Source organism: Falco punctatus (assembly GCF_963210335.1).
Source record: "Falco punctatus genome assembly, chromosome: Z".
In the NCBI taxonomy this organism is placed as follows: domain Eukaryota; kingdom Metazoa; phylum Chordata; class Aves; order Falconiformes; family Falconidae; genus Falco; species Falco punctatus.
In genome coordinates, this window is record NC_137586.1 from 84259899 (window position 1) to 84283951 (window position 24053).

At 43.4% G+C, this 24053-nt stretch overlaps 1 protein-coding gene across 2 annotated transcripts in view; it reads right to left on the reverse strand.

Annotated features, from left to right (window-relative positions):
- Window positions 1-23009, reverse strand: part of RASGRF2 (Ras protein specific guanine nucleotide releasing factor 2) — a 152891-nt gene extending 129882 nt beyond the window's left edge. For both annotated transcript variants that reach the window (XM_080372581.1, XM_080372580.1), the window contains exon 1: window positions 1480-23009. In XM_080372581.1, the coding sequence (XP_080228707.1) occupies window positions 1480-1764 (285 nt within the window). In that variant the 5' untranslated portion in view covers window positions 1765-23009. The remainder of the gene's footprint in view (window positions 1-1479) is intronic.
- Between the last annotated feature and the right edge of the window lie 1044 nt (window positions 23010-24053).

The following is a 24053-nucleotide window of genomic DNA, read 5'->3' on the forward strand; positions in this document are numbered from 1 at the left end:
ATCTAGGGAATCCTCCAGTATTTCATTTATCAATGCTTATAAAAATATGCCTCAAAGCCACAAGAATGTGATGGACAAATGTGACATAACTGCAACCATCCCAACTTCCCAAAGTTCCCTTGCTTAAGCAGTCTCAAAGGCTGCTTGAGCACACAAGTATTTGTTCTACGTGAGAAAAAAAAAGCACAAGCGTGAGACAAGGTTCTGAGCTCTTCTTGCAAAGTTGTCATGCTAATGCAGCATGCAGATGTCTCTGTTTTTTTCAGCAGCTGACTTAGGGCTGTGTCCCTTTCTCGCAATCAGCAGGAAATGCCTGCAGCCAGCCACCCAAACTTTTCCAAACCAGTTTGACACCTGTTTGGTTTCTCCTGTTCACGGAGAAAGGCACTAGGGCATGCCAGATGCAGATCCAGACAAATTTCAACCTGGCAGGGAGTAAGATCAAGAATTTACATGAGGCAACAGGAGGCGTGTGGTTAAGATACCCGATCTACATCCACCCTCAACAACTACAGTGCCCTCTCCTTCTTGGTTATGTAATGCACAGATAGTATTTAACCCCTCGCTCGTTAGGCACACACATGTCAAACCGATCAGCTTTCGGGGCGGGTGGTGTGATTTGAGCCGTCATCACTCCTCAGGGGAACGAATCCCACCAAAGCCTTCAGCATTCTTTGCCTGATGAGAGCCACGCAAGGTCTGGCTCGAGCGTTGTGCCACCATTTCTACCACAAGCCCCATCGGCTTCACAACACCTGCGCGGTGAAGAACCTGCCGGCTTCTGCTGAACGGCGCAGGCTGCAAATCAGGGCATGCACGCATCCTCGCCTCCCAGCCACCAGCCCGGCTCCTGGAGGGGCTCCCAGGGGAGAGCCGAGCGCCCGTTACCCCTCCCTCACAGCATCTCTAAGAGGGGCAGCAGCACCACGGCTGCCCAGGGATGGGCTCGGTGCCTCCTTAGAGCCCCCCTGCACCGTTTTGGTACTTTGGCCCCTCGCACACTCTGTTCACTGAGTTTGGCCGGAAATGTGTAGCTGCTAGCGCAGAAGCACCGGCATCAAGATGATTAACACCTAGTTTGTGAGATGCTACTCTCCGGACCCTACTGAAATAAGGCGTGCAGACACTGGGGAGAAAATGATGGGGAGAAAGGAAGAGTCATTGAGACAGGACGGGAAAGCCGCTGGCCTTGCCACTCTCCAAGCGGCTGCTGCTCTTCCGAGCACTCCGGGAGCGGCTCGGACCCCCCTCGCCGGGGCCTGGGGACCGGGGGCGGTCACCGCCGTCACCGACGGCCGGGACCCCACTCCCCCCTCAACCCACCGCGCGAGCGCGGCGCTGCGCCCCCCCCCCCCCCCCACGCCACCGCCTGCCTCCTCCCCCGCTCCTGCCTCCCCCCTCCATCCCGCCCCGCTGCCGAGCCCGGGCCGGGCGAGGGGGAGCGGGGCGGCCGTCGGGCTGCCCGCGGCGCGGCGGTACCTGCTTGTCCAGCGCGGCGTCCTTGGCGCTGCCGGCGGCGCAGCCCTTGGGAGCCGGCACCCTCTCGCAGTTGCAACCCTCCAGCATGTACATGCCGGCGGGCCGGGAGCTCTGCTCTCCCTCGAAGTAGAAGAGCACGTTCTGGTAGAGGGCGAACCACTTCTCGTGCCAGCGGTTGGTCTCCGCCGTCTTCTTGCTCAGGTAGCCCCGCTTGGTGCCCTCCTTGCGGGCCAGCAGCGCCAGGTACAGCGCGTGCCCCTCGTTGTACCGCACGCTCTTCTGCATGGTGGCCGGGAGCCGGCGGCCGCCCGCCGGGCGCTGACCGCACCGCGCACCGCCCGCCTGCCTCCGCGGGCGCTCAGCGCACCGGCTGTGCCGCGCCGCGGCAGCGCTTCATGGGCGCCGGCACGCACCGACGGGGCGGCACCCGCCCCCCGCCCCGCGATCCGCCCGCCCCCCGGGGGCGGCCGCCGCTAAACCCGCCGCGGCATCCCCTCCGTGTCGTCTGTGTCGTCCCGTCCGTCCCCGTCCCCGTGCCCCCGCGCCGACGCCCCGCGGGAGGAGTGCGGGCGGCGGCGGCGAGCTGCCCCCCGGGCAGCTCCGGCGTGACGTGGGGGGATCAGCTGTAATCCGCTTTGGAGAGCGATTTAAAGAGCAAAGCCGCCGCCGCAGCGCCCCGGTCCCTCCCTCCCTCGCTCCCTCCGGCAGGCCGCGGGGCCGCCGGCCTGCCGCCCGACGGGGGGGGTAGGGAGGGGGCGGGGAGGAACCGCACGGCCCCGGCGATGCGGGGGCGGGGGGTCGGACGGGGCACCTGCAGGCAGCGAGGCGCTTGGCTGGGCGGGACGGGGCGGGCGGGAGCCGCCGGGTGGTTTGGGACTTGCGGTTGGTTTCCCGATAGTTTTCGCCTTTCGGATTCTTTGAGCGAAAATGTTGGAAAGCGGCAGGGCTGGGTGAGCGCGGCTGCGGGCGTCGGGAACTTCGTTTTCGAGCTGCGTGGCGAGCTAAAGCAAAAGCAAGAAGTGAAATCCAAGAGAGAAACACCAGAGACCGGTTACTTTTAACCCGGTGTTCGCATTGATTAAAAGCCGGGGGGGGGGGGGGGGGGGGGGCGTAGGAGGTCTCACCCCGAGCAACTACATCCCCGCACCGTCCTGGGCGAGCATCCCTGGACCCCGGGCAGGCCGCCTGCGCAGCCAGCATCCCTAGAGCCCAGCCCGCCCCGCGGGTGAGGACAGCCGCCAGCTGCCGAGGGTGGAGGAGGGTGAGTGTGCGAGGACAGCCGAGGGAAGAGGGTGGCTCGTCACATGCCGAAAAGCAAATCTGTGCGCACTGTGCTTGGAGAGGAGTTGCTCGGGTTTATTTTTACACCGAGTTTAGTAAGGCGAGCAGCGGGCACGGGTTTGTTCCTGCAGTCAGGATGATGGAACGAGGTATGAGCAGACCTTAATTATAAAAAATAAGCACTGGCAAAGGAGCTGGTATCAAGAATTGCTTGGTATAAAACATAAGCGATGTGGAAATTTCTACCAACTAGAGGACCCTGCACCTTTAATTACCGAATTATTTAAACTACCTTTTAGGCTTCCTTCACGAACAGGCATTTGAAACTCTTTCATTTATGAATGTATTTTGCATATGTAGCTTTCTGCCTGTTTTGCTTCACAAGTCTTACAGGTGAGAAAGCAAATTGATTCTCTTACTAACTCTTCAAACAAAAATGTGAAAATTACAATACTGGGAGTGCTGTAAAACGCACAGAATTGGCTAGAAAACACTGCCAATGTGAGCTCTGTCAGTGATTATGGTTTTGAGCGTTATTTACAGGAACTGCGGACCCATGTGGAGTTTTAAGGCTCTCATCCTGTCAGCAGACAACAGCATATTAGAAAAAACAGATGCACAAATCCTGCTGGAACTAACTAGTGTGCCTTGTGGCTTCTTCACACAGTGGAACTTGAGGTTAACACATGGTGTCCAGAGAAGTCCAGGTTTTGGACAGGGATTGGAGATCATTTGGAAGATTTGCATGCATGAAGTAACTCACATTTATGCATCTCAGTGACTGGGTTCTTACTTGCCTCTTAGAGTGCATCTTTAGTTCAGTTTCACTCAGCTAGTGCTATGCAAGTCAGTATTAATTCAGTGTGTGAAATTTCATGAGATAACCGGGAAAGAAACAGACTGCAACTCAAAAGAGTTTTCAGACACTTGACACTTAAGTGGATAGTTAGTGCTTTCCAAAACAAGCACATCGTAGATCACTACCAAATGCTATAGCAAGAACCTATCTTTGCCAAGTTTTTGTCCCAACTTACATAATGTGTACATTAATAAAGCTTTTGCATAAATCAGAAATGATTGCGCACCATCTATTCTACCACAACACCTGAGACACATGCTAAAAATAAATGACAGAAGTTAAATTTTAACTACTAAATAAAGAAGGAGAGGATTTCTTTTTACAACATCATTTTCTCCTAGACACACAGGCATTTTTCCTAAGCTGAAAAGGCTGACCATGTCATTGCATAGCAATCCATAGGAATGATGAAGTATGTGATGTTCCCCTTCACTACGGTGAGCACTGATTGTGTAACCATCAGTTTGTCATGAATTCCTGTGCCTTATTGTTCAAAGTATGATCTAGTTCTTTCAATGATATTTTACTACTTGATCGTTCTTACACAAGCACAACCTAGGTTTTTTTGCTATACAGCTAAACACATGTAAGTAAATATGATTTTTTTAAAAAAAAAAGTTTTCATTATGAGCAATAAAAAAGATGTTGTTTGTGGTTTTTTAAAAAGAAATTCTAGACCAAATTCATATGTATGAACATGGTCGAGTTATATGTGCAAACAGATGTAAAGGAATCTGTTGATGTAAATTATTCCATAGGCCTCTGAAAAAAAGAATGTACAGATAAGCGTACTTTATATCCTCCTCAACTAACCCTTGCTTTATGTGTATTTTTCTTCCAGAGGATTCATTTATAAAACCACATTCCCAGTGTTGTGTCATTGTCGGCCCCAGAGAGCTTTCTGTAAAACTGTGGTGGAAAGTTGTGGTCACATACCAGCTGAGATAATTCAACAGATTTAGCCTACATTTACCTTGAAATTTCCATAGGAAACTAATCTGTTGCATGTTGTTCAAAGCTGTCATAAGGAGCGAAATGCACAGCGTCGTGTGACAGTGCCGTTGTTGATTTGCTACCCAGAAGTGACCATGAGAGCTTGGGGGGGCGAGTCAGTGAGTTGTCACTCTTCTGAGTGACAGGCTACAGAAAAATCTGTTTCAGGAAATATGTAAAATTTAGGTCTGTATTGTGAAAAACACCTTGGAAAAAAATACTATTAATGTAATGGTAATAAAAATAGATTAAAACAGGAAAAAGTTGTTATGCTACCACTTTTATGTCTGAGTTTGTACGTATTTGCTTGATGTTATACAGTTTGAATGTTTATTTTTCACTACATTGGGATAGTAAATAGTTATTTACCTTTTCATGTCAAGGTAATGTATCAAAACCAAAGTAATTTTTTTAAGCTGTTGAACAGCTGCTACAATATCTTACGGGAAAGAAGCCGGGTTTCACTAAGAATATACTTAGATACCTCCTCTTACATATTGTCTGAAAAGTAGAACTGAGTGAATATCTTATTTGTAATTTTACTTACACAGTTTTGCTGACATAATGGTTTACTCTTTAAGGCACAGAGTATGATCTGGCTGTTTGAAAGTTATTTATAATATTCAGCTAAGGTTTAGTTATCTGACAAAGGAGGAAAATTTTCAAACACATTATACACCACTGGTATAGGAAGTCCTGGATATCTTGAAAATCATGGGATATTCTCATGTGTATGGAAATGTCATTTACCTTTCATCATTCTCCTCTTAAATGACTACAAACAGTTTTGTGCTTGCATCTAACTTTTGATGTCATTTGAGAGGATTTGCTTTTCTTATTTTACCTAGACATTTTTGGGGAGAATTGTCTTGGCTAACCGATTTTAAATCATTGGCTGTACCAGGTCATAGTAGTTCATTCCCCACGGCTACTTATTTTTTAGCAACTGGAAGCAAATGTTGGGGTCAGCTGTTGTGTGGAAGAGATGTGACTACACATGTCCCTCAGTCATACAAGAAAGGTGGTGGAACAAGTGTTCATGAGATTCCTTCCTTCAGGAATCTCAGGCCAGTACCCTCCCCCCAGGTCTTCCACAAAGTGGCAGCGAGGATAATTTCACAGCGACTCCACACCAAGTGTGGTAGCACCTCTGATACCATTTGCACATCTTTCCAAGGAAGAGCATTTGCACTCCTTTTAGGAAAAAGGAGCATGGTAGTTCTGTACATAGCAGAAGCATCTCATTACAACATACACTGTGCTGTCTAGCTGTTTTGCAGCTCCACACACACTGATTCACATGATTTGAAAACTCTGAGGAAAGGATTTTTACTGCCGTACTGAAGGGGAACAAAGAAACCACTTCTTTCAGTGGGAGATTTCAGCAGAAGGCAGATAACTGCACACCACTTACCTGTCGTGCAGGTGAGGATGTTACCATCATGGTTTAATGCCTTAGCCTCTTTGTGCTAAATGCTGCATAAATGCAAGAAAAGGATCCATGCCAGGAACAACTTAGTCGAAGTGTAAGATTAGATTGCTAGAGGCAGTCAAAAGGGGAAGTACAAGGACTAGTAGTAAATGCACTGCCTGTTGTGACAGGCAGCATCCTCAGTACACAACTAGCGTATTTGTTGCTGAGATTTTGGGAGAAGAATAGCACAAGGAGGTTTTAGAGGAACTTTTGAAAGAAACAGTTCGGTGTGTCTGTTAGAGGTCATTGGGGAATTCTTGCATCTGGTCAGGGACAGCATGGAAAAATATGAAGGACTATTGAAAAAAATGGAAAAAGAAATTGCATGGCAGAAGCTGTCTCACAGTCAGGCTGGAGAAAATCAAAAGCAGGGGGAAAAAAACAACACAGAAAAGCTGGAACCAAGGGACTCAATTAAATTGAAGAAATAGCACTATTTAGGCAGGAGGCAGAAGCAAGCGGGTTGTGGAAGAATTCAGCCTGGTTGGCAGGCTGATGGTAATGAGAGCATGGTAGGTAAAAAGCAGAGGAAGCCAGTGTAAGTGAGGGCTAAGAATGGCTGGGGAATCGGGGAAGGTGGCATGAGGATCCCAGCAGTGAGGAGCAGAGCGAGGAGTTACGGGAGGTGGTGGTGGAGAGAGAGTGGTGGAGGAGACAAAGTTGAGAGTGAGAGAGCATGAGAGTCGTGGCTGCTGGGTAAGGCTGGCAAACCAGGTGGCTGGCAAGGGATGGAAATCACCCACAGAGACCCTGGGTGTACGGGTGGGACTCTGCAATAAGAAGAGACCAATACACAGGGCAGATTGAGGAAGCTGGTACACGACAATGTGGGAGGGGGAGAGGGGAGCTGGGCAGGGTCAGTTCAACAGAGCACATGGAGTGAAAGGATTAGGTGAAGAATAACACTGAAAAAGGAAGAGATATTTCAAATGTGGAAATGCTGATAGTCCAAATCAGCGCTAAAATCACACAGGAAAGAAAAGACAGAAGTAAAACTTTTCTCCATAAGCCTATTTTCAGCTGGTTCCTTCACTCCAGAGACAGCAGGTTTGCTAGCTGGGGTTAAAATGGAAGAGCCAGTATTCAGCTTGCTGACCAAAGGTTTGAAGATATGCAGACATACTCAGTTAATTAAAAGCTCCAGAAGTACTTCATATAATATAACAGATGTAAACTAAGCTCCAGATTTATGATGCAAAGCATAGTGAAAATAGTATTTTGAAACTTTCTTCACACAACTAAAACTTTCATACTGACACACACACTCACTAGGCGGGAATATGACTGTCAGAGCTGAGCCCTGATTTTTAAAGCTAGTAGAGATTACTCCCTTTTTCCCTATTCTGAGAGCTGTGTAATGAGAATTTCACAGACCCTATGATTAGTGCAGTATCCTTAAGAACAGTATTGTCCTACAGCTCACAGATAGCCAAAGCATGAAACTGTCTCGACATTCTTGGGAGACAGCTTAAATTAGTACTTTAAATGTTCCAAAGACATTGGCATGTCATAACACAGATTTCATAATGTTCTCCAAATGTGAGTCAAGAGAGACAGCCTGATGACGGAGCTCTTGCAAGTAAAGGGTTCAGCAGACACTAGACTATGATTACTCTAAGTTTCAGAAAGCCCTTGGTAACTGGGAAAATTACTTCAGAATTAAAAAGACATAGTAGGATAAGATTTCTCTTTTTTTGGTATTCAATGTGAACCGAGTATAAATGCAAATCACTTTTTGCTTATTCTGTCAAGATATTCTCACATATTGGCATAAAAATAGGAAAAATGTGTAAAATATTAAAGCATTCTCATTTCTTGGGAAAAAGTAAGCCACACAGATTGGAAGAAAGATACAGAGAGCGCAGCGGGTGCCATCTGGAATAAGTAAGTAACCCTGGGAAGAATTTGTGATGTTTACAAGGCTCGATACTGATACAGAGAATTGTATCCATCTGGCATAAAGCCTGCAAATAATCTGCCACAGGGGTGCATAATTCAATAGAAACAGGTTTGATAAACTAGAAGTAACATTCCCCATAGTCACCTTGAAAGAGACATTTAATGTATTATGCAGCTGAGCAGCTTTCAGAAGTACAGCACCTTACTTTGTAGGTAGGCAGACCGATATACCATAAAAATCAGTTTTATGGGAAATGGAATGCACCGTTCTCTTAATAGAAATCAAACATTGCAGGGTACCCATATTATCTCAAGATCGTGAAATTTCTGAGACAATGCCTTTTTATGAGAACATTGCATTTGTATTTGATACAGATGCAATATATTGAAAACCATTTTAATGAATCCATTTGGATGCAGCTGGGACTGTACAAACGCCTGGAGAAAATGTGTGTAACAGCAGGAAAAAAATATCTTAAAAAGACTGTAGGCAGAGCAGCCCTGACAACAGTGATCTGCACCAATGTTATCACCCCACTCATGCAAACGAAAAGATACCGAGTAACAGTCTTGCTTAACAAGAGTAAAGAAATTAAGGTTAACATCAACCGCTGTTTGTTTTAGGGATTTTTGGTCAAGTGGGAAGTGGATAGCAGGTATGTTTCTGGCTGCTGATCCACGGTTGCTAATGCACATTCCTCCTGGTCCAGATTTAGTGTTCTGATTCTGAGCTGATAACCTTTGTAGCTGCTTGGGAGCTTTAGAGTATACTTTTCCAGGGAAAAGAAGAAAAAGATTTTTTAAAAAAGGAAAAGAACAAAGGAGAAAAAATAGCTCAGAGAAACTTAATACAAATTTTAAAAAGTCAAACCAACATCCAGCTACAATTCTATTCAACATCATACAGAAAATTTGTAACTTCATCTGTTACAGTGGAATGCTTTCCAAGGTAGAAGTATATGAATCGCACCTCATATGAATGCATATATTGTTAAACAGAATACAAAAAGTAACATTTATTGTACTTGTCACAAAGTCACTACTGTTACCTGCTGAAGTGAAAAAGGCCTGTAAAAATACATTTGGTCTTTTTTAGTGCAGAAATAAGTAATGATTTATTTCATTAGTAAATTGCTCTTGAACAAGTAGTAAGAAAGTAAAAGAAAAATAATTTTACCATTTTAAAAAATAAACTTGTGTTCACCCATTCCTGTTACTGTTATATTTCTTCGCCTTCTTTCGTCAGCTGTATTGTTTTGAGCATTAACACAATATTTGTGTTAAATACTAGTGGTAGTGAGGGGAGCTGAAAGGTATATTGATTCCAGTTTCACATCCTATTTTCTTATCTCCATGATAAAGTTAGAACTACAGTATCTGAGAATTTTCAGTAAGATTATTTCTGTTTTTACCAAAGAAAGAGGCAACATGAAACATTTCTTTTGCTGATTTATACTGTTTCTATTTTTTGCTGTGGTATATAATGGCTTTGGGGAAATAATTTTAAATTTTTGACATATGTGTAGATATATAGATCAGGTACAGCTATCACATTTGATTTGACAGAATTTAGGAAAGGCTCGTTAGATAATGCCTTAGAGTCTTCTTCAGGAAAAGCAACAAAGATCTGGAATTAACATATCCTATAGGTATATGAGTCTACAATACAGGTAAAGTAAGGTAACGAAGCCTACAGTGTAAGAGTGGTTGAGAAATATTTGCCCAGTTTAAAAATAATAATAAGAAGAAGAAGAAATATCCATCATTAATTGTGCTCAGTGCAGAAATCTTTAAAAAAGTTTTTCTCCAAAACTCTGGGGAAGAAATGGGTAAGGGAAATTGTTCATCCATTTAAACAGCTTGGAACATCCAGGCATTTTTGGTTTGGTTTTGCAAAAGTCAAAGGGTCTTATAAATCTGAAAATCCTTCCAAAATGTCTGAGGTCAAACATGTGCCAAACACTATCTTTTCCTTAAAATGTTTGCTGCTAGCCAAACAGATTTTAATTTGTTTTTATGAACCACAGCTTTAGAAAAAAATACTGCCAGTTCCAGTATAAAGAATTCAAGACACTTTGGTTCTCCCCCAGAATGAGAGCCACTGGCCTTAGAGATGTTACAGCGTTTCCTTGCGCTTTAGTTTCAATCCAGTGGGAATAAGCAACATGAACTTATTTGTAAAGCACTTTGAGTTATGTCAGTGAGAGTTCACTGGAAGAGCTTCAGATGACAGGTTGTCCCATTCTGCTGGACTGTAGAAGGAAAATACATCCCATCTAATTCTCCAAGGCACTTCCGATGAAGTTTAATTTGCATCCTAAAGAATCAGCTTCTAAGATTCTTGGCAGAAAGCTTTCTATTATGTATGTGTATTATATACACTTCCTCAGTATGGATTGTAGTTATTCTTATTAATTGTTCATGTATATATTTCTCTTTTAAATGTTACTTCGGGTGGATTTAAGAAACATTCTAGGATAGTATAGCTGTTATCACTTACTGATGTTATTTACTACATATGATTAAGCTTGTTCATCCTATAAAACTGAATTTTTTTCATCTGGAGGGTATGTCTTTATATTTCTGTGTTACTCATCTGTAACGCAAGTTGACAAGCAGTGTAATCAAAAGACAGGAAAATGAGAGGTCTAGAGTATAGAACACATTCTTGGCAGACATAAGATGTATTGAAATTGGTTTTGATAAGAGTTTTGTTATGTGTTTCTCAGGTAGCATCAAAAGAAGGCAGCCAGCTCAGCTGCAGAGTTTGGGGTCTGTGCAGGAGGGGAGAATAATGCCAAGTTATTCCTCTCAGTTCCTCCAACAGCCACATACTGAAAGGTTTCCAATCTCTTTTTCAGAAAAGCTTTTAAAATGCTGTAAGTGAGGCAAGTGAATGGCTCATGGAATTAGTAATGGGACAGAGAGCTTTATGCCCTCAGGTCACTGGTTCATATTCAGTAAAAGATAGTAATTAGGACAAATCCTGCTCTAAGTTAAAAAAATTCCACTAGAGTAAATGATTGCTCATTTATCTTTGTATTGTTATCTGGTATTTGGTCAGTAGGCAATGTAAATAATGCAGCCTGTCCATTTTTAGTAAGTTTGGTAACACATACAGCTATGGGATGGGGAAACAGAAATAAGAGGAAAGAGGTCAGCATGCCCCATACATCTGTTCAGTCACATTCCCTTCCATTTACAGCCATCTTCCTCTGGTGTAAAGCTCAAAAAAAAAGGGAGAAACTCTCCCCTGGGCAGTCCTCCGAGTGTGAACAGGCTTAGGCTGGTGCATTTAGCATCTCATTGTCCCTGTTCCAGCCCATCTATGGTACTAGTGACAGTACTTAATTTTGAAAAGCAAAATGTGCTAAGTGTTTTCCTGCTGATTTTTGCTCTTTATTCTGTAGGTAGGAATGAAATGAATCCTACATGATTAATCCTACCTACGTGCTTGCAGGAGCTTTAGGCAGCCATCACAGTTGGACTAATTTTATCATGTTGCAATTGCCTGTTCATCTGTGGCTGTGGGAATACTTTATAACTGTGATAAATGATTGACTGACATTTGGGTATGTCATTTATATACAGATAGATATAGATAAAGACGGTGGCTTTATTATTCTTTGTCACTCTGTCTTTTTGTGTCAAAATTCCATTCTTCCATAACAGTTAAAAGATATTAATTGCCTAAAATTAGAGCCATCAGATATGACTAGAATTGCATTATTACATAAGAATGATATGAAATATAGATGAAATCTATATAATTTATATAAAAAGTATTGTTCTGATTTCATTTCTCTTTACACCATTTTTATGTTGTACTTTCTTGAATTATTGCTCTAGCTTGAATTGAGCTGTGAGCTGTACATTGTCAGCCTTACTGGGATGTACCATATAAATTATGTAAGTCTATTAACATATATACATCAGAATAGCTGTTAAAATTAGAAGTACTAGCATAACTAAGGAACAGACAAGAAAAGGAGTTAGGTAAGGGAGTTTGGAAGGCAAGGACCAAACAAAAGTACTAAGTGACAGCACGCTGGTTTCATTCGGACTTCTTAGTGCTAGTCACTGTTGTTCTCTCTGCTATTTTCTTCCCAGATACAGCAAAAGAGTTCAGAAAGAAAATATTCAGGAAAGATAGTAAAGTCTCAAAGTGTCCGTTTATTCTTCTACCTCTGAAACACCCTTTTCTGAGCTAATCTTCTTAATTAAACAAAAATACAGCTATGCACAGATTTCCTGCAGTGCTTATCTACCCAGAAAAACTGAGCAGAAATATGAATCTATTTGCATTAGAAACAAGAGTTTATTCCCCAAACACATTTTTCATTATAATCAATTATATTGAAAGTTTTGGCTAAATGCAGTTTGTAGTAAAGACAATCATATGCTCAAACTAAAAAGAATTAAAAAAAAAATGCAGCCAGTAGAGGTGTAATGTCATAATGCAGCAAAGCGTGTCACGTATGGATGGAAGAGCTACAACTGCTTCCTGCCTCCCCCAAATGAATCAGTCAGTATGTAGTAGCATTTAGGCACACATCCACAAAACATGTGTACAAACTTTGTAACACATTTTCCTCCATCAGGAGAGGTTTGGTTTGTTTTTGAGAAGGAGACCATAAAGACTCCAAGGGCCTGGAAAACAAAATACTGTTTTTGATGCAGCCTGTTTATAGGTTACGTGGAAAAGCCAGATCATAGTCATCCTTGGGGTGGAAGGCAGTGCTGTTTGTTCATCCATGTCTGAGGAGGTAACCCAGCTGGCAAAGGCAGTCACTGCAAGTGGCAACTCTGCCCCCCTTCTTTTACAAAAGCAGCATCTTCAGTGGCATCTTCCTTGGTTCTGCACATTACAAACTTGTGCAAGTCTCTGCAAGCATGACCCTGCCATGGCTTATGCTGCTTGGCCTTAAATAATCTGTAGGCACAGCCCCAAACAGACCTATTCACCAACCTTGTGAATAGAAGGTGGCCCTTCTGAGCTGTGTTTGCCAAGACCTTTCGATGAGGACTCTCTATTGCTGTAGCGCTGGCAGGCTGAGTGCCTATTAATGATGGATGCTGTCTGTCACTAACTGCTAGTCCTGACTTAAAGCATTCAATTATCAGTGCTCTCCTTGTCCTCCTCTCATTTTTATCTTTCAAAAAACCATAAAATTCATTAGCAAAAATAGACCATGTGGCTCTCCCCTCAACCTCTCTGCTTCAAATTCTTGAAGGGAGGGGTGAAGCTTGTGCTGAAAAGACCCAGGTAACTTAGTTCAGAAGGCAGTTTTATCATTTAGGTAATGTTGTAAGGGACAGAAAAGATGCACATCATCACATTCCTGTCTTACCCTATGATCTTTTTGTCCTTAAGCAGTTAAAAAATCTTTTTGCCTATTGTGACCAAAAAAAAAGGAAAAAAAGATCACTTATACTCTCTAACCTTTGAGAAGGGGCTTTGCAATGTTCTCTGACTACAGAAATCACAGGGCTTGTTACAATACTCGCAAAACCACAGAGATACTATTTTACATGATGTAGGAATATATTGTTCATCCATGCATGTATAAACACCCACAGGTACACACTAACTAGGATACCATTAACTCACAGAGCTTAGAAGGACTTAAAAAGCTAATCCCCTCTCTTCCCTAGGCAGACTCAGCAAAGCCAGAATCATCCCTTACTGGCGTTTATCTCCCCAGCTTCAGAGGTCTCCAAGACTTTGGATTTTCTCCCAGATGCTCCACACCATCTATTCAAGTGATTAGCTAACCTTACCTTTAGGGGTTATCCCTTAATGTATAACTTCCATCTTCTTTCCTGAAACGTTAAGTCTCTGTCCCTCCATACCAACAATGGGACACGGAGAGCAGGCTGGTCCCTTCTTGCAGCTGCCTTTTACCTTTCAGAAGACTGTTGCCATGTCTGCCTCTCTCCAGGTTACACCACGGTCTTTCCTTGGACCTGTTTCCAGGTAACTCGCATCCCTACCTTGGTCTCACTCTGGCAGGTCCATTTCTCTTCTGATATGGTGCCCACAACTGGACAAGGCATTCGCTCCGAGTCCTTGATGGCTCTGAGGAGAGCGGGAGGGTGACGTCACCTGTCTTGCAGTATACGCTCCTGCTTACAGAGCTTCATCTAACGTCTGCCTTTTTCACAACAGCATGGCACTGTTGACTCATATTCAGTTTATGACTGATGACGAGCTCTGGATCTTTTTTCTGCAAACTGCCACCTAAAACAGATTATAGAATAAACTGTTGCTGTAACGTTAGAAGGAAAAAAAACAACTTCCAAACTGTTTGGGTTTGGGGACATGCAATTCATGTCCCCCAAATTCAAATAAATGTTTGGCTGTTGCAAGGGAGCAAGAGAAGAGTAGGACCAGTTTTCTTGGCAGCACAGATGTGTTTCTGGCAAAATGTGCTTGTGCGACTGGAGCCTGAGGCCACCAAGGTTTGCAGGTCACTTAAGAGATAACATTTCATTCAACATAACTTGAAATAATACTGCACTGTTTTTTAAAAGAGTGGTTTTACCTTCATTTTAGCCCATTTCCTTTCCCCTACCCCAGCTACACATCTTACTAGTTGTTTTATTTAGGCAATAGCAGTCCTGTGCTTGTATGGTAAGTTGGTCCAGTTCGCCCATCTGCCTGAAAATTAAGGAAGCAATAAAACTTTAGTAATTCTTACCTTGCGGTCACTCAGTTGCTAGCACTGATGCAAAAAAGAGGTAGTTCAGGCCTTGGGGTGGGAGGACAACACCACCTTCCACCAGCTGCAACGTGTCTTACAGGATCTTAAGTCAACTGTGCAACTGCACCTTTACTGAAATGGGAGCAGTAGGTTTCTGGAGGGGACACCACTGCTTTTAATCAAATAAAACCCTTACCTGCACAAAATACCAATAAATCCTCACTGCCAAATATAAATTTTAAGAACATTTGAAGACTCAGCACTCTCTGGCCACAGAGCACATGCAGGACTGAGTGACTTCGGCAGTTCCACACCTGACCTTATTGTCTCTCTTCCTTCTTGTCCGAATGGTGTTCAAACACTGTTGGCTGCACCGGCTTCATCTTCAAAAAAAAGCTTCTGTTCAGAAACCTCAGTGAATTCAGCTCACAAGGCGTATCTTAGACTTAATAATAACTCTTTTCCAGAAGAAAGTTGGCATAAGTTTCTGTAACGTTACTTTAGTGTTTGTCTCATGTAGGCCCAAGAGCATGAGACAGTCAAATTACAGCTGGAGTGAGAGGATGTTGGTATATGACCTTCTTTTGCCAATAACTTTCAAGGTGACTTTGAACAGCAAGAATAATTGGTCCACAGGGGTTTTAGATAGTAACTATTACTTAAGGAACGGTGTTTACTTATTAACTGATTAAAATGCCTTCCTGGAACTACAGGGCAATGGCTAACAACCAACGCACACTACAGAGTTCTGCAGAAGCTTTGTAAATATCTGCAGAAGAAACCATTGCACTGACTGATTTTTGTTCAGCTGGATACATGCCTAAGACAAGAAAAGGCATAAGGAAAGGGACCTCAGGTGTCTGAAGAATTGAAAAATGACAGCGGGCTGGCTTGTGCCATCTCTTCTCCAGCATGTTTCTGGCAGCAGATGGGAGATGGACACATAGATGGGGGGTGAAATGAACCCCAATAACCATTTCAAGGAACGTGAGTAACAGTGTCTGCGTCTGTCTCCTCCTAGGAGCCCAGCAGCAGTGCCAAGACACTCCTGACACTCACGTCATCTGAAAACCTGACAGCAAGAGGGGACAGGCAGAAGCAGCCATGCTCCCCAACAGCTTCTCTTCCTCTTCCTCATTCCCTCTGGGAAATTCCCTAAATGCGCAAGCAGGTTTTGAAAAACTGATCTAGAAAATTAAACAGTCCCTTTGTGGCTGGACTCCTCCTACAGCCTTTACGCCTCCAGCTGACCACCTGACACTTTTGCATATCAGATGTTCATTAGAAACTGGGTTTTGTCCTGTCTGTGCAGCACTCTCTGCTTTCTGTTACTCTTGCTTAGCCATATGGGGAGAAAGGAAAATCTGATTACTGATATGCTTTATTCATGAAATAAGAAAAGGCTTGTGCTGCTGATTTGGTTTCATAGCAGTACATGCAGAGGAGAGTTTTGCAGAGTCCAGAGTTACTGTCAGCCAGAGGGTCCCTGCCCACAGGGAAACCAGAAAGTGATAAAAGTGGAGAGCACGGTGTTGCTGTTACGCTTTATGCTCTTACTCAGACCAGCCTATCCAGAAGATGTTTTGCCTTGTCCAGCTGACACTGTTTCAATGGATGTTTCTCTGCTGAGGACCACACAGAAAGAAAGACCCAAGTCCTTTGTGCTGTTGAAGTGAGAGTATAAGGTGCTCTATCAGGGCTTTGGTGGGCACAGTTCCCCTCTTAGGAGCTCTGCAGCTACGAGACTGTGTAGGGGAGATGATTTTGTGTAACCCACGCTATAATTGCTTCTGCGCAGACACCTTGTCTGAAGAACAGCAAAGTACCCGTGGGCAGCATCACTAAAAACAATGTCTGATTTCCTGCAGGACTGGCTCAGGACAAAAGCGAGTGGGGGAACATTTGTGGGCTTGGTCTGCTGAAGGCAGTTTCACACCCTTTGAGAGCTCAAGGAAACAAGACAGAACTGAATCTCCCATCGCTTCAAGAGCTCAGGGTACACTTTGTCCCCAGGCCACAATCTGCAATTTCAATTTGGGAAAATCTAAGGGAGGAAGTGTTTTTTGTACAACTTATCTGAACCCTACTTCCCGACAATAACTATTGTTCACTCTAACAACATGACATAATTTATTTTGTGAAAAATAAATATAATTTGAAGCCCATAACTGTAGTGGGATATACTGTGGTTTTATTAGCAAGAGTAGATGGATTTTTTTCATTGTTTCTGAAATAAATCAACACGATTCTATTCGCAGACTGCATTAAAAACTCATCTTCAAACCCTTGAGATGGTATCGCATCGGCTGATTTCAGTTCTTAACAACTTCAGCTGAGTTATAAGATGCTGCATCTTCTGTATGCTGAAAAAAAGTTAATAGCCCTTTATTTGCTGTGAAAACTCCCCTCCATGATTTAGTAATATCAGCTTTGCTAACCGAAGTGGTGAGGTTCTGCTTTGAAACCAGGAGAAAGAAAGAGTAATTTTTTTTCAGCTGTGACCTTTATAATGAATCTCGTTATTGTGTCTTTTGTTGAAATAATCCATCTGTGGATCTTCTCAGCAAGTTAAACAAGCTGATTTGTTAATTGGGGGAATGTGGTTTTGGTATCTGAAATCTGAGAACTAAAGCTGTGCAGAAAGATAAGTCCAGAAAAGTGAAAAACCAAAAATGTCAGCATATATTCTTGTAGTAGAGCTTAAACAGTATTGTAAAGGTTTATTGGAGTTTCAGTTGCTACAGCATGTTCCTCCATGAGTGCTGTGGTCTGTTTAAACTAAACTTAATTTCATGTACTTTGCCCATATGTAGCTTCCAGCCGTCCCCTTCTGTATTTATTGTTTACTTTATTACTGATGTTACCTGTATTTTTGAATCACAATTTCAGTTCTGCAGAAAAAGCAGTGTGCTTTTTAAAAATACCACGATCTAGAACACCACCTTGAATAAATTTCTGTATCTTCTACAAGAGCATCCATTCACATGCAAAAAATACATGAACACAATATAAACAGTACAGGCCCTGAAGGAGGTAGCACTGCACAAGAAAGTCCAATCTTCTGATCCTACCGGCAAAGACAACACCTGATGCTCTAAATGCACGACAAGAGGAGACAGAGGCACCAAGGAAAGAAATGTTGTGAGTTTCCTTTTCAAGTGCTGCTTTGATAACATGGATTAGCTTTAGTTCTGGGAAGAAGGGGACTGCTCCACCTAGTCCCATCCTGGATAAATCCTTCCCGGTGTACTCCTTAGTGGTTGTCCTGAGCACTAAAGAAAGCGGATTGTCCTCTCATGAATGTCCTTTCTTTCCTTGGAAGTTTTGTCACCCAGGACTGCTTGAAACAGCTTGTTTAGAAGCAGCATTTTTCACCGTGGGCCCAGGCTGGCTCAGCCTGCAGTTATTTCCTCGCCATGATAGCAGCTGTCTCTTTCCTGATTTACACAGCACTCACCACAATTCATGACTGAGGAGTGGGGACAAGTGAGGTGTTATATTAGCTATTGCCTTGAAAAGCTGCTGCTTTATGTCCTGACCACTCCACAAATCCAGAGAAGTGACTTCATTCCCAAGAGATGAATATGACAAATTTTTTTTAAGGCATGAAAGCAGAGGCAGGCTTTCTTTCATTCATATATATAACAACATAAATAAGAGTAAGGCTCTCAAGATTACTGAGAACACAACAGATCATATGTCTAATTATGCAAGTTAGAGACCTAACAACAGGACTTTTATCCTCATGTAAAGCAATGAGATAATGAGTTTTATCTTCTCTCCAGCAGTACAGAGCTGCTGTGCAACAAATGTGGATGTCAGCAGGACCCTTTAAGCAGCACTCTGAATTCCTTGTTTCCCCATCACTTCATGATTCAGAGTTGCCCCTGATCCACCTCCCAGAGAAACCAGGCCTTTGCCTTGGGTCCTTCTTAAGGGCCAACTCTCCAGATGTGACAGGAGCAAAGAGCTCACTATGCCACTTAGGAGGTCTTGGATATGAGTGGTGATTAAATCTTGACTTTCATTGCAAGTAAATAAGCTAGAACATGGCTTATCGTGGAAGGAAACAAGCTGTGCTCAGGTGGGCCGCACACAAGGTGATATCAGGGACAATACTTCAGCAGGAATAGTGAGATAAACTGGTCCCATCTGACCTTCTCAGTGGGACCAAACCAAGCCCATGACTCTTGTTACAACAGGACAGTTGGTTTCAAGTCTCATTCAGTCCTAGTTTTCCTCCTACATTCCTTTGTCTATGTTCATGCATTTTTACTGGCACAAAAGCCATTCGTTCAGCACAAAAATTACTTGCTGCATAATATAGACTCTTGTCAAAAGCACTGCACCATGGGGAGAACCCTGACCCTTTGGCAGAACTATCCTGAAGGAAGAATTTGAGATTTGCTCCTGCCAGTCACAACTAATCACATCCCCCGACTGCCCCCTTTTTCTGTCACCCTCAGTATTCACTGAAATAAGTTCAAAAAGAGGCAGAAGAGACAGAATGTAGAGGCAGGGAATATGACCTGAAGTTTCTTCTAACATGCTACATGTTACATACCTTACTCCCACCCTGCGACTGGTTTTGGAGATCAGTCTTTTGGAGAAGATCGTTGGTCCTCTTGACTGTTAGACTGGTCAAAGCACATTGCACTGTTGCACTTGCTGGTAGAGGAAAGAAGTTACACCTACAAAGATAACTTACATGCAGAAAAGAGCAGACACCAAGCGAGCATGTTTGAACATTTTCTTCTTCTGAGGATCTTGTCCCAGTTTTTTATCATTCAGTACATGAAAAGCGATGTGGAAGAATTAGACAAGAGATAAAGACGCAAAGTATTCTTTGTTATAACGTGCTTTTATGTAAGCTAGCTCTCAGCTGAAAATAATTACCCGATTAACCTTTATCCATGCACACTACTGCCTTTACAAGCTGCTTCCTTCCACTTCGCAAGGCATGCCACAAGAAACCATACGCTAAACATTCATTGCATTGCCACCCTGAATTAGGCCTGCACTGTCTCCCTTTCTGTAGATGGAGGAAATGAAGCCAAGATGAATGAGCAGTGAAGAGCAATCTTGAGAAAAGGATCTAGATTTCTGATGGCAAACTCCATTTCTGGGCTCTAAGCAGTCAATAATGCTGTTGCTTACATGAATGTTTAAAATACTCATTCTGTGCACCTGGGAGAGATTTACCCTGACAAGTTTGCACAAATATGAAATTGCTGCCAATGCTATCCAAACAATATCTACTCTGAAAGTAGGTGACTGACAGACTGTTGCCTACTATTTGTGCGCGAGGTGAAGGCTTCTGCCAACAGTTAGCTGCTGCAGTACATACACAGCCCTCAGCCGAGAGTTAGCTACATTTGTTTTGTATTTTCTGTGAAGGTCATAATGAAGTGCCCTCTTAAAAGCTTTCACTTTGAACATAGCAACAAGACTGCTTGCCATTCAGAATAAAAAAAAAAATCCTTGAACTATGTTTTGTTTACAGTGCAATATGAATTCTTAGTGAATGGGAGGGGGGGGGGAGGGGAAAGCAGCCTTGGTAACAATCAGAATAGACAAGCCGTCTCTCAGTGGGAATTATTGTTGGCCATGTTAAAGAAGCAGTAGGGATCTTGGGCCCCTAAAGCCGAGGAGTGGAGTATTGTCCATGACACAGCTTAAAGCAGGCAGCAGTGCTCAGAAATGTTATACATCAATGTGCCATGCACTGAAGCTACTTAGCAGATTGGAGAGGCAGGGACAAACTTAACATCATAAAAGGCTTGCATACATGGAGGTCTGTTGAGAGTAGAAGGACCCTTCAGCCTTGTCCTCTTTCTGGAATGGACTTGAGAAGCACAGATGACTAAATCCTTGCCACCTCTGGCTGCTGTGATGTGTCACAACACTGAAACAAAACTTGCAGGTCTTGGGGACAGAGTATGAATTTTACTGCGTAAATAAATCCATCAGTGCAGTATAATCTAGTTTGCTTTTTCACACAGATGTCTACTTTTTGAAACACAAGTGAACCACGGTAGCAAAAGTCTTAGAAATTAACCTTCAAAAAATCTTTTTGTGAGTGGTCCTACGCATGTGAAGGGTTGTGATCCAATGTACCGACGTAGTCACAATGTGTGAACAAGTGTCAGAAGATTGACCCAGGCTGAAATTGCCCAGCCTCATCTGTAAGGCAGGGACTTCCAGAGTCTAATAGAGGTACAACACAAATATTCTGTTTTCATGGCTTTTTGGTGGCACTTGTTGAAAATGCCGTATCTTCCTTAAAGGCAGTTCTCTCAGTTCATTTATAATCCCGTTTATTTCAGGAGAATCACTTCCAGTCACAAAACTGTAAACTCCAAAGCAGTGTGAACTCTTACCTAAAGTACCGGTTTCTTCATAAGTATAACACAGACCAAAGTTGGTGCTTGTCTTGGGACCATGAAAAGCCATGTACAGAATGTAGAGCCCTCAGTTTCTGAAAGAAGAATGGAGTCGGCCAACAAAAAGTGCGCTTTTCCATTAAATACGTCAATAACTTCCTTTGCAACAGCTTGTAAACCTCTAAGGCAAGTACTCACCAGCACATACGCTGTTTAGCTCATAACCTGTGACAAGACTACTTTGACACTGGTGCAGGACCAGTACTTGTTCTTCCAAATAATTCACCTCCTCTCCCTGTTTGGAATGTTATAAACTATTCTGATGCTTGTGCCTTGTGTTGCCAGCAAAGAAAAGGTTATGTCGCCTTACGTCCTTTAAGAAGCAATCATTTCCTCACTTGCAAATCCAGTCAGAATACAATGCACAGATCTTGTATCAGGATACGCGGTCTTAACTGGGGAAAACGTATCCTCTACATGCAATGAATTACACATAAAGCCACTGCAAATCTCCTAAGGGAAAGATGGGGTTTTAGCAACCTCATAAACTTGCATGTCCCTTCCACAGCCACCTTTTCCCCTTCTCCACGGCTGTGCCTGTGTCTAAGCCTAGCGAAGTGCCCACCTGCTCAGTGCTAAGCAGAAAGCTCTGTAGGAGCAGTGTTCCCTGATAAATGATGCACAGTATTGGTGTGCTTCGTCAGCTTCAGAGCTTCCTTCCTGCTTTTTCAGTGCAACACGGTGCCTCCCATCACCTAGCCCACCCCCTCCCTAACACCAGGCAGCTACATTTGTACGTTAATAGACAGCTTCACTTTGAGGTCTGCTATAGGAAGCTAGCAAGCTTTTGGACATGGTAACGACTTAGAAAACCAAAAATCAGCTTTCAGTGAGTGCTTGGCAAGGCAGCCGTCTATGATGCAAAAAGGTAACGGGACAGGAAATGAAAGGGGAAAGTTTTAAATGCTTAACAGTGACCACAGAGACCTCTCAAGCAAGTTAAGGGAAAGCCATGTACAGCACTAGGGCACCTGCTATCAACTTACCTCAAAATCTGGTGGATCTGAAACTAAGAAACCAAGTGAGATTGAGACTTGAAAATACAATTTCAGATAATCCTTTATTCCAATACGATGGTGATAAACAAAGAAGCAAAGTGTTAAAGGATTACTATATAAAGATAGAGGAAGAGTCAAAATGCCTCTCCCTGTGGTTCTCTTACCTACATGTCAAAAATATAGAAGGAAGTCATGATTAAATGCGTAAGTTAAGAAAAAGAAAAAGCTATATAGCCAGTGCTAGCTGAGATTTTGTGAAACACAGGGGAAATAACAAACCAATTTCTAACCTAGAATCTAAATCAACTTTTGCTAAAGTCCCTAAGAACGTTTTTAAGGGGCCCTGAATATTAAACTTTCAGAACTGAGGGTCTGCTAAGAAGCTGCAGGTAGCAATAAAGTCACTCACCCTGGAAAGAGGGAAACACACCTGTGGTCCAGCATTTCCCAGTCCACAGGGAATAGATCCCTGCAGCCAAGAAGCTTGTTTACTGTGTCACTGGTCTCATCAGCCCTGCATCTGATTATAAGTCATGTGGACAGGTCTTCACAGAAACTGGGGGAGAGAGGAGAAGCTGCAGAACACACTGAAGAACAGCAAAATGAAGGAATGTACTGAAATATTTTTACATTAAAGTATCAGAAATATGAAAGTCAGAGCACTGTTGCAGCCTCCACTGAAGCACCTGTAGTTGGTTACTGGAGGGAGAATTAATTAGTTGCGGGATGCTGCTGTATAAAGGAAAGTTTACATCTAGGACCGAGGGCTTTTGTTATTTCTTGTTGGACATCCTCCACCTTTATCAGGAGGAAGGAAAATTATAGGCAACGATAGACGAGGTGGTTGTAGCACACACCGGCTGAGAAACAACCCATGGGTATAAGTCGGTGAGAAGTGTTAAAAGGGGGAGTAAAGCGATGTCCAAAGGGAATCCGGCAGCAATGGTAGAGAGATGCAAAGGTGCATTGAAGAGATCCACAGGGGAATTAAGACACACCTGTATGAAGCTCTGTGGGAATGGGTAAAATCTGCGCGCCATGCACACAGCTGCATACATGTTCTCTGCATGCTACAGATCACTTGGGAAAGGGGTGGAGATTTTTTTCCTGCTGCTGGGGGCAGAGGGGGGGGGGGAAAGCTACAGCTGCTCAGCCTGCTGCCTTGCTGGGCCTAACACAGTGACAGACTAAATGTATCGGTGGCCACGGGCTTGAGCTTACATTTAAGACTTAATTGCTTCTCGAAAAAATGAAGTGTCAAAGGCTTACACAGCTTTAGTTTGCAAATTTAATTAAAGGATTAGCAAAGTTTTCTTTTCCTATGTGGAAGCTATCAAGCATAAGAACTTGCACAGAAGATCAGCTCATTTAATATAGCTACTCATTGCATTAATACAGTCTTTGCTCAAGTAACATCCTGCAAATAGAGCACAGTGTATTTCACTTCATACTGAAATACTTTCACAGCAAGCCACAATGAAATGAGATTAACTTGAAGTGCGCATAAAGCATAACCAAGGAGAATATAAACACCACAGTTCCCAACCAGCTGGAAAGAGGGTGGTCCCGCGGGACACCACGCTGCTTGCGATGTGACAGTCTAATGGCTGGGAATATTCTTGGCCTGCACAGAAAAGCCAGCCTGGTATACCTTGGTGTTCTGTGCTTAGCATTATTAAAACTTCCTTGCTTTGAGGCCAGTTTTGAAAAAAATCCAAATGACAAGTCTTATTGCTCCCCGGTGATGCACTTTTTGGGTTGGCTGACTCCAGCCAAGACAAAAACGCTGTTTCAAGGCCTTCTCCTTAAGTATCCACCACGACCCCCCCGCCCGCCCCTGCCTCCACTCCCCCCTTTGATTGCTCTCACTGAAGCCCTTGTTTTTACACTGATGGTGAGTGAGATGTTTCAAACACACAGGGG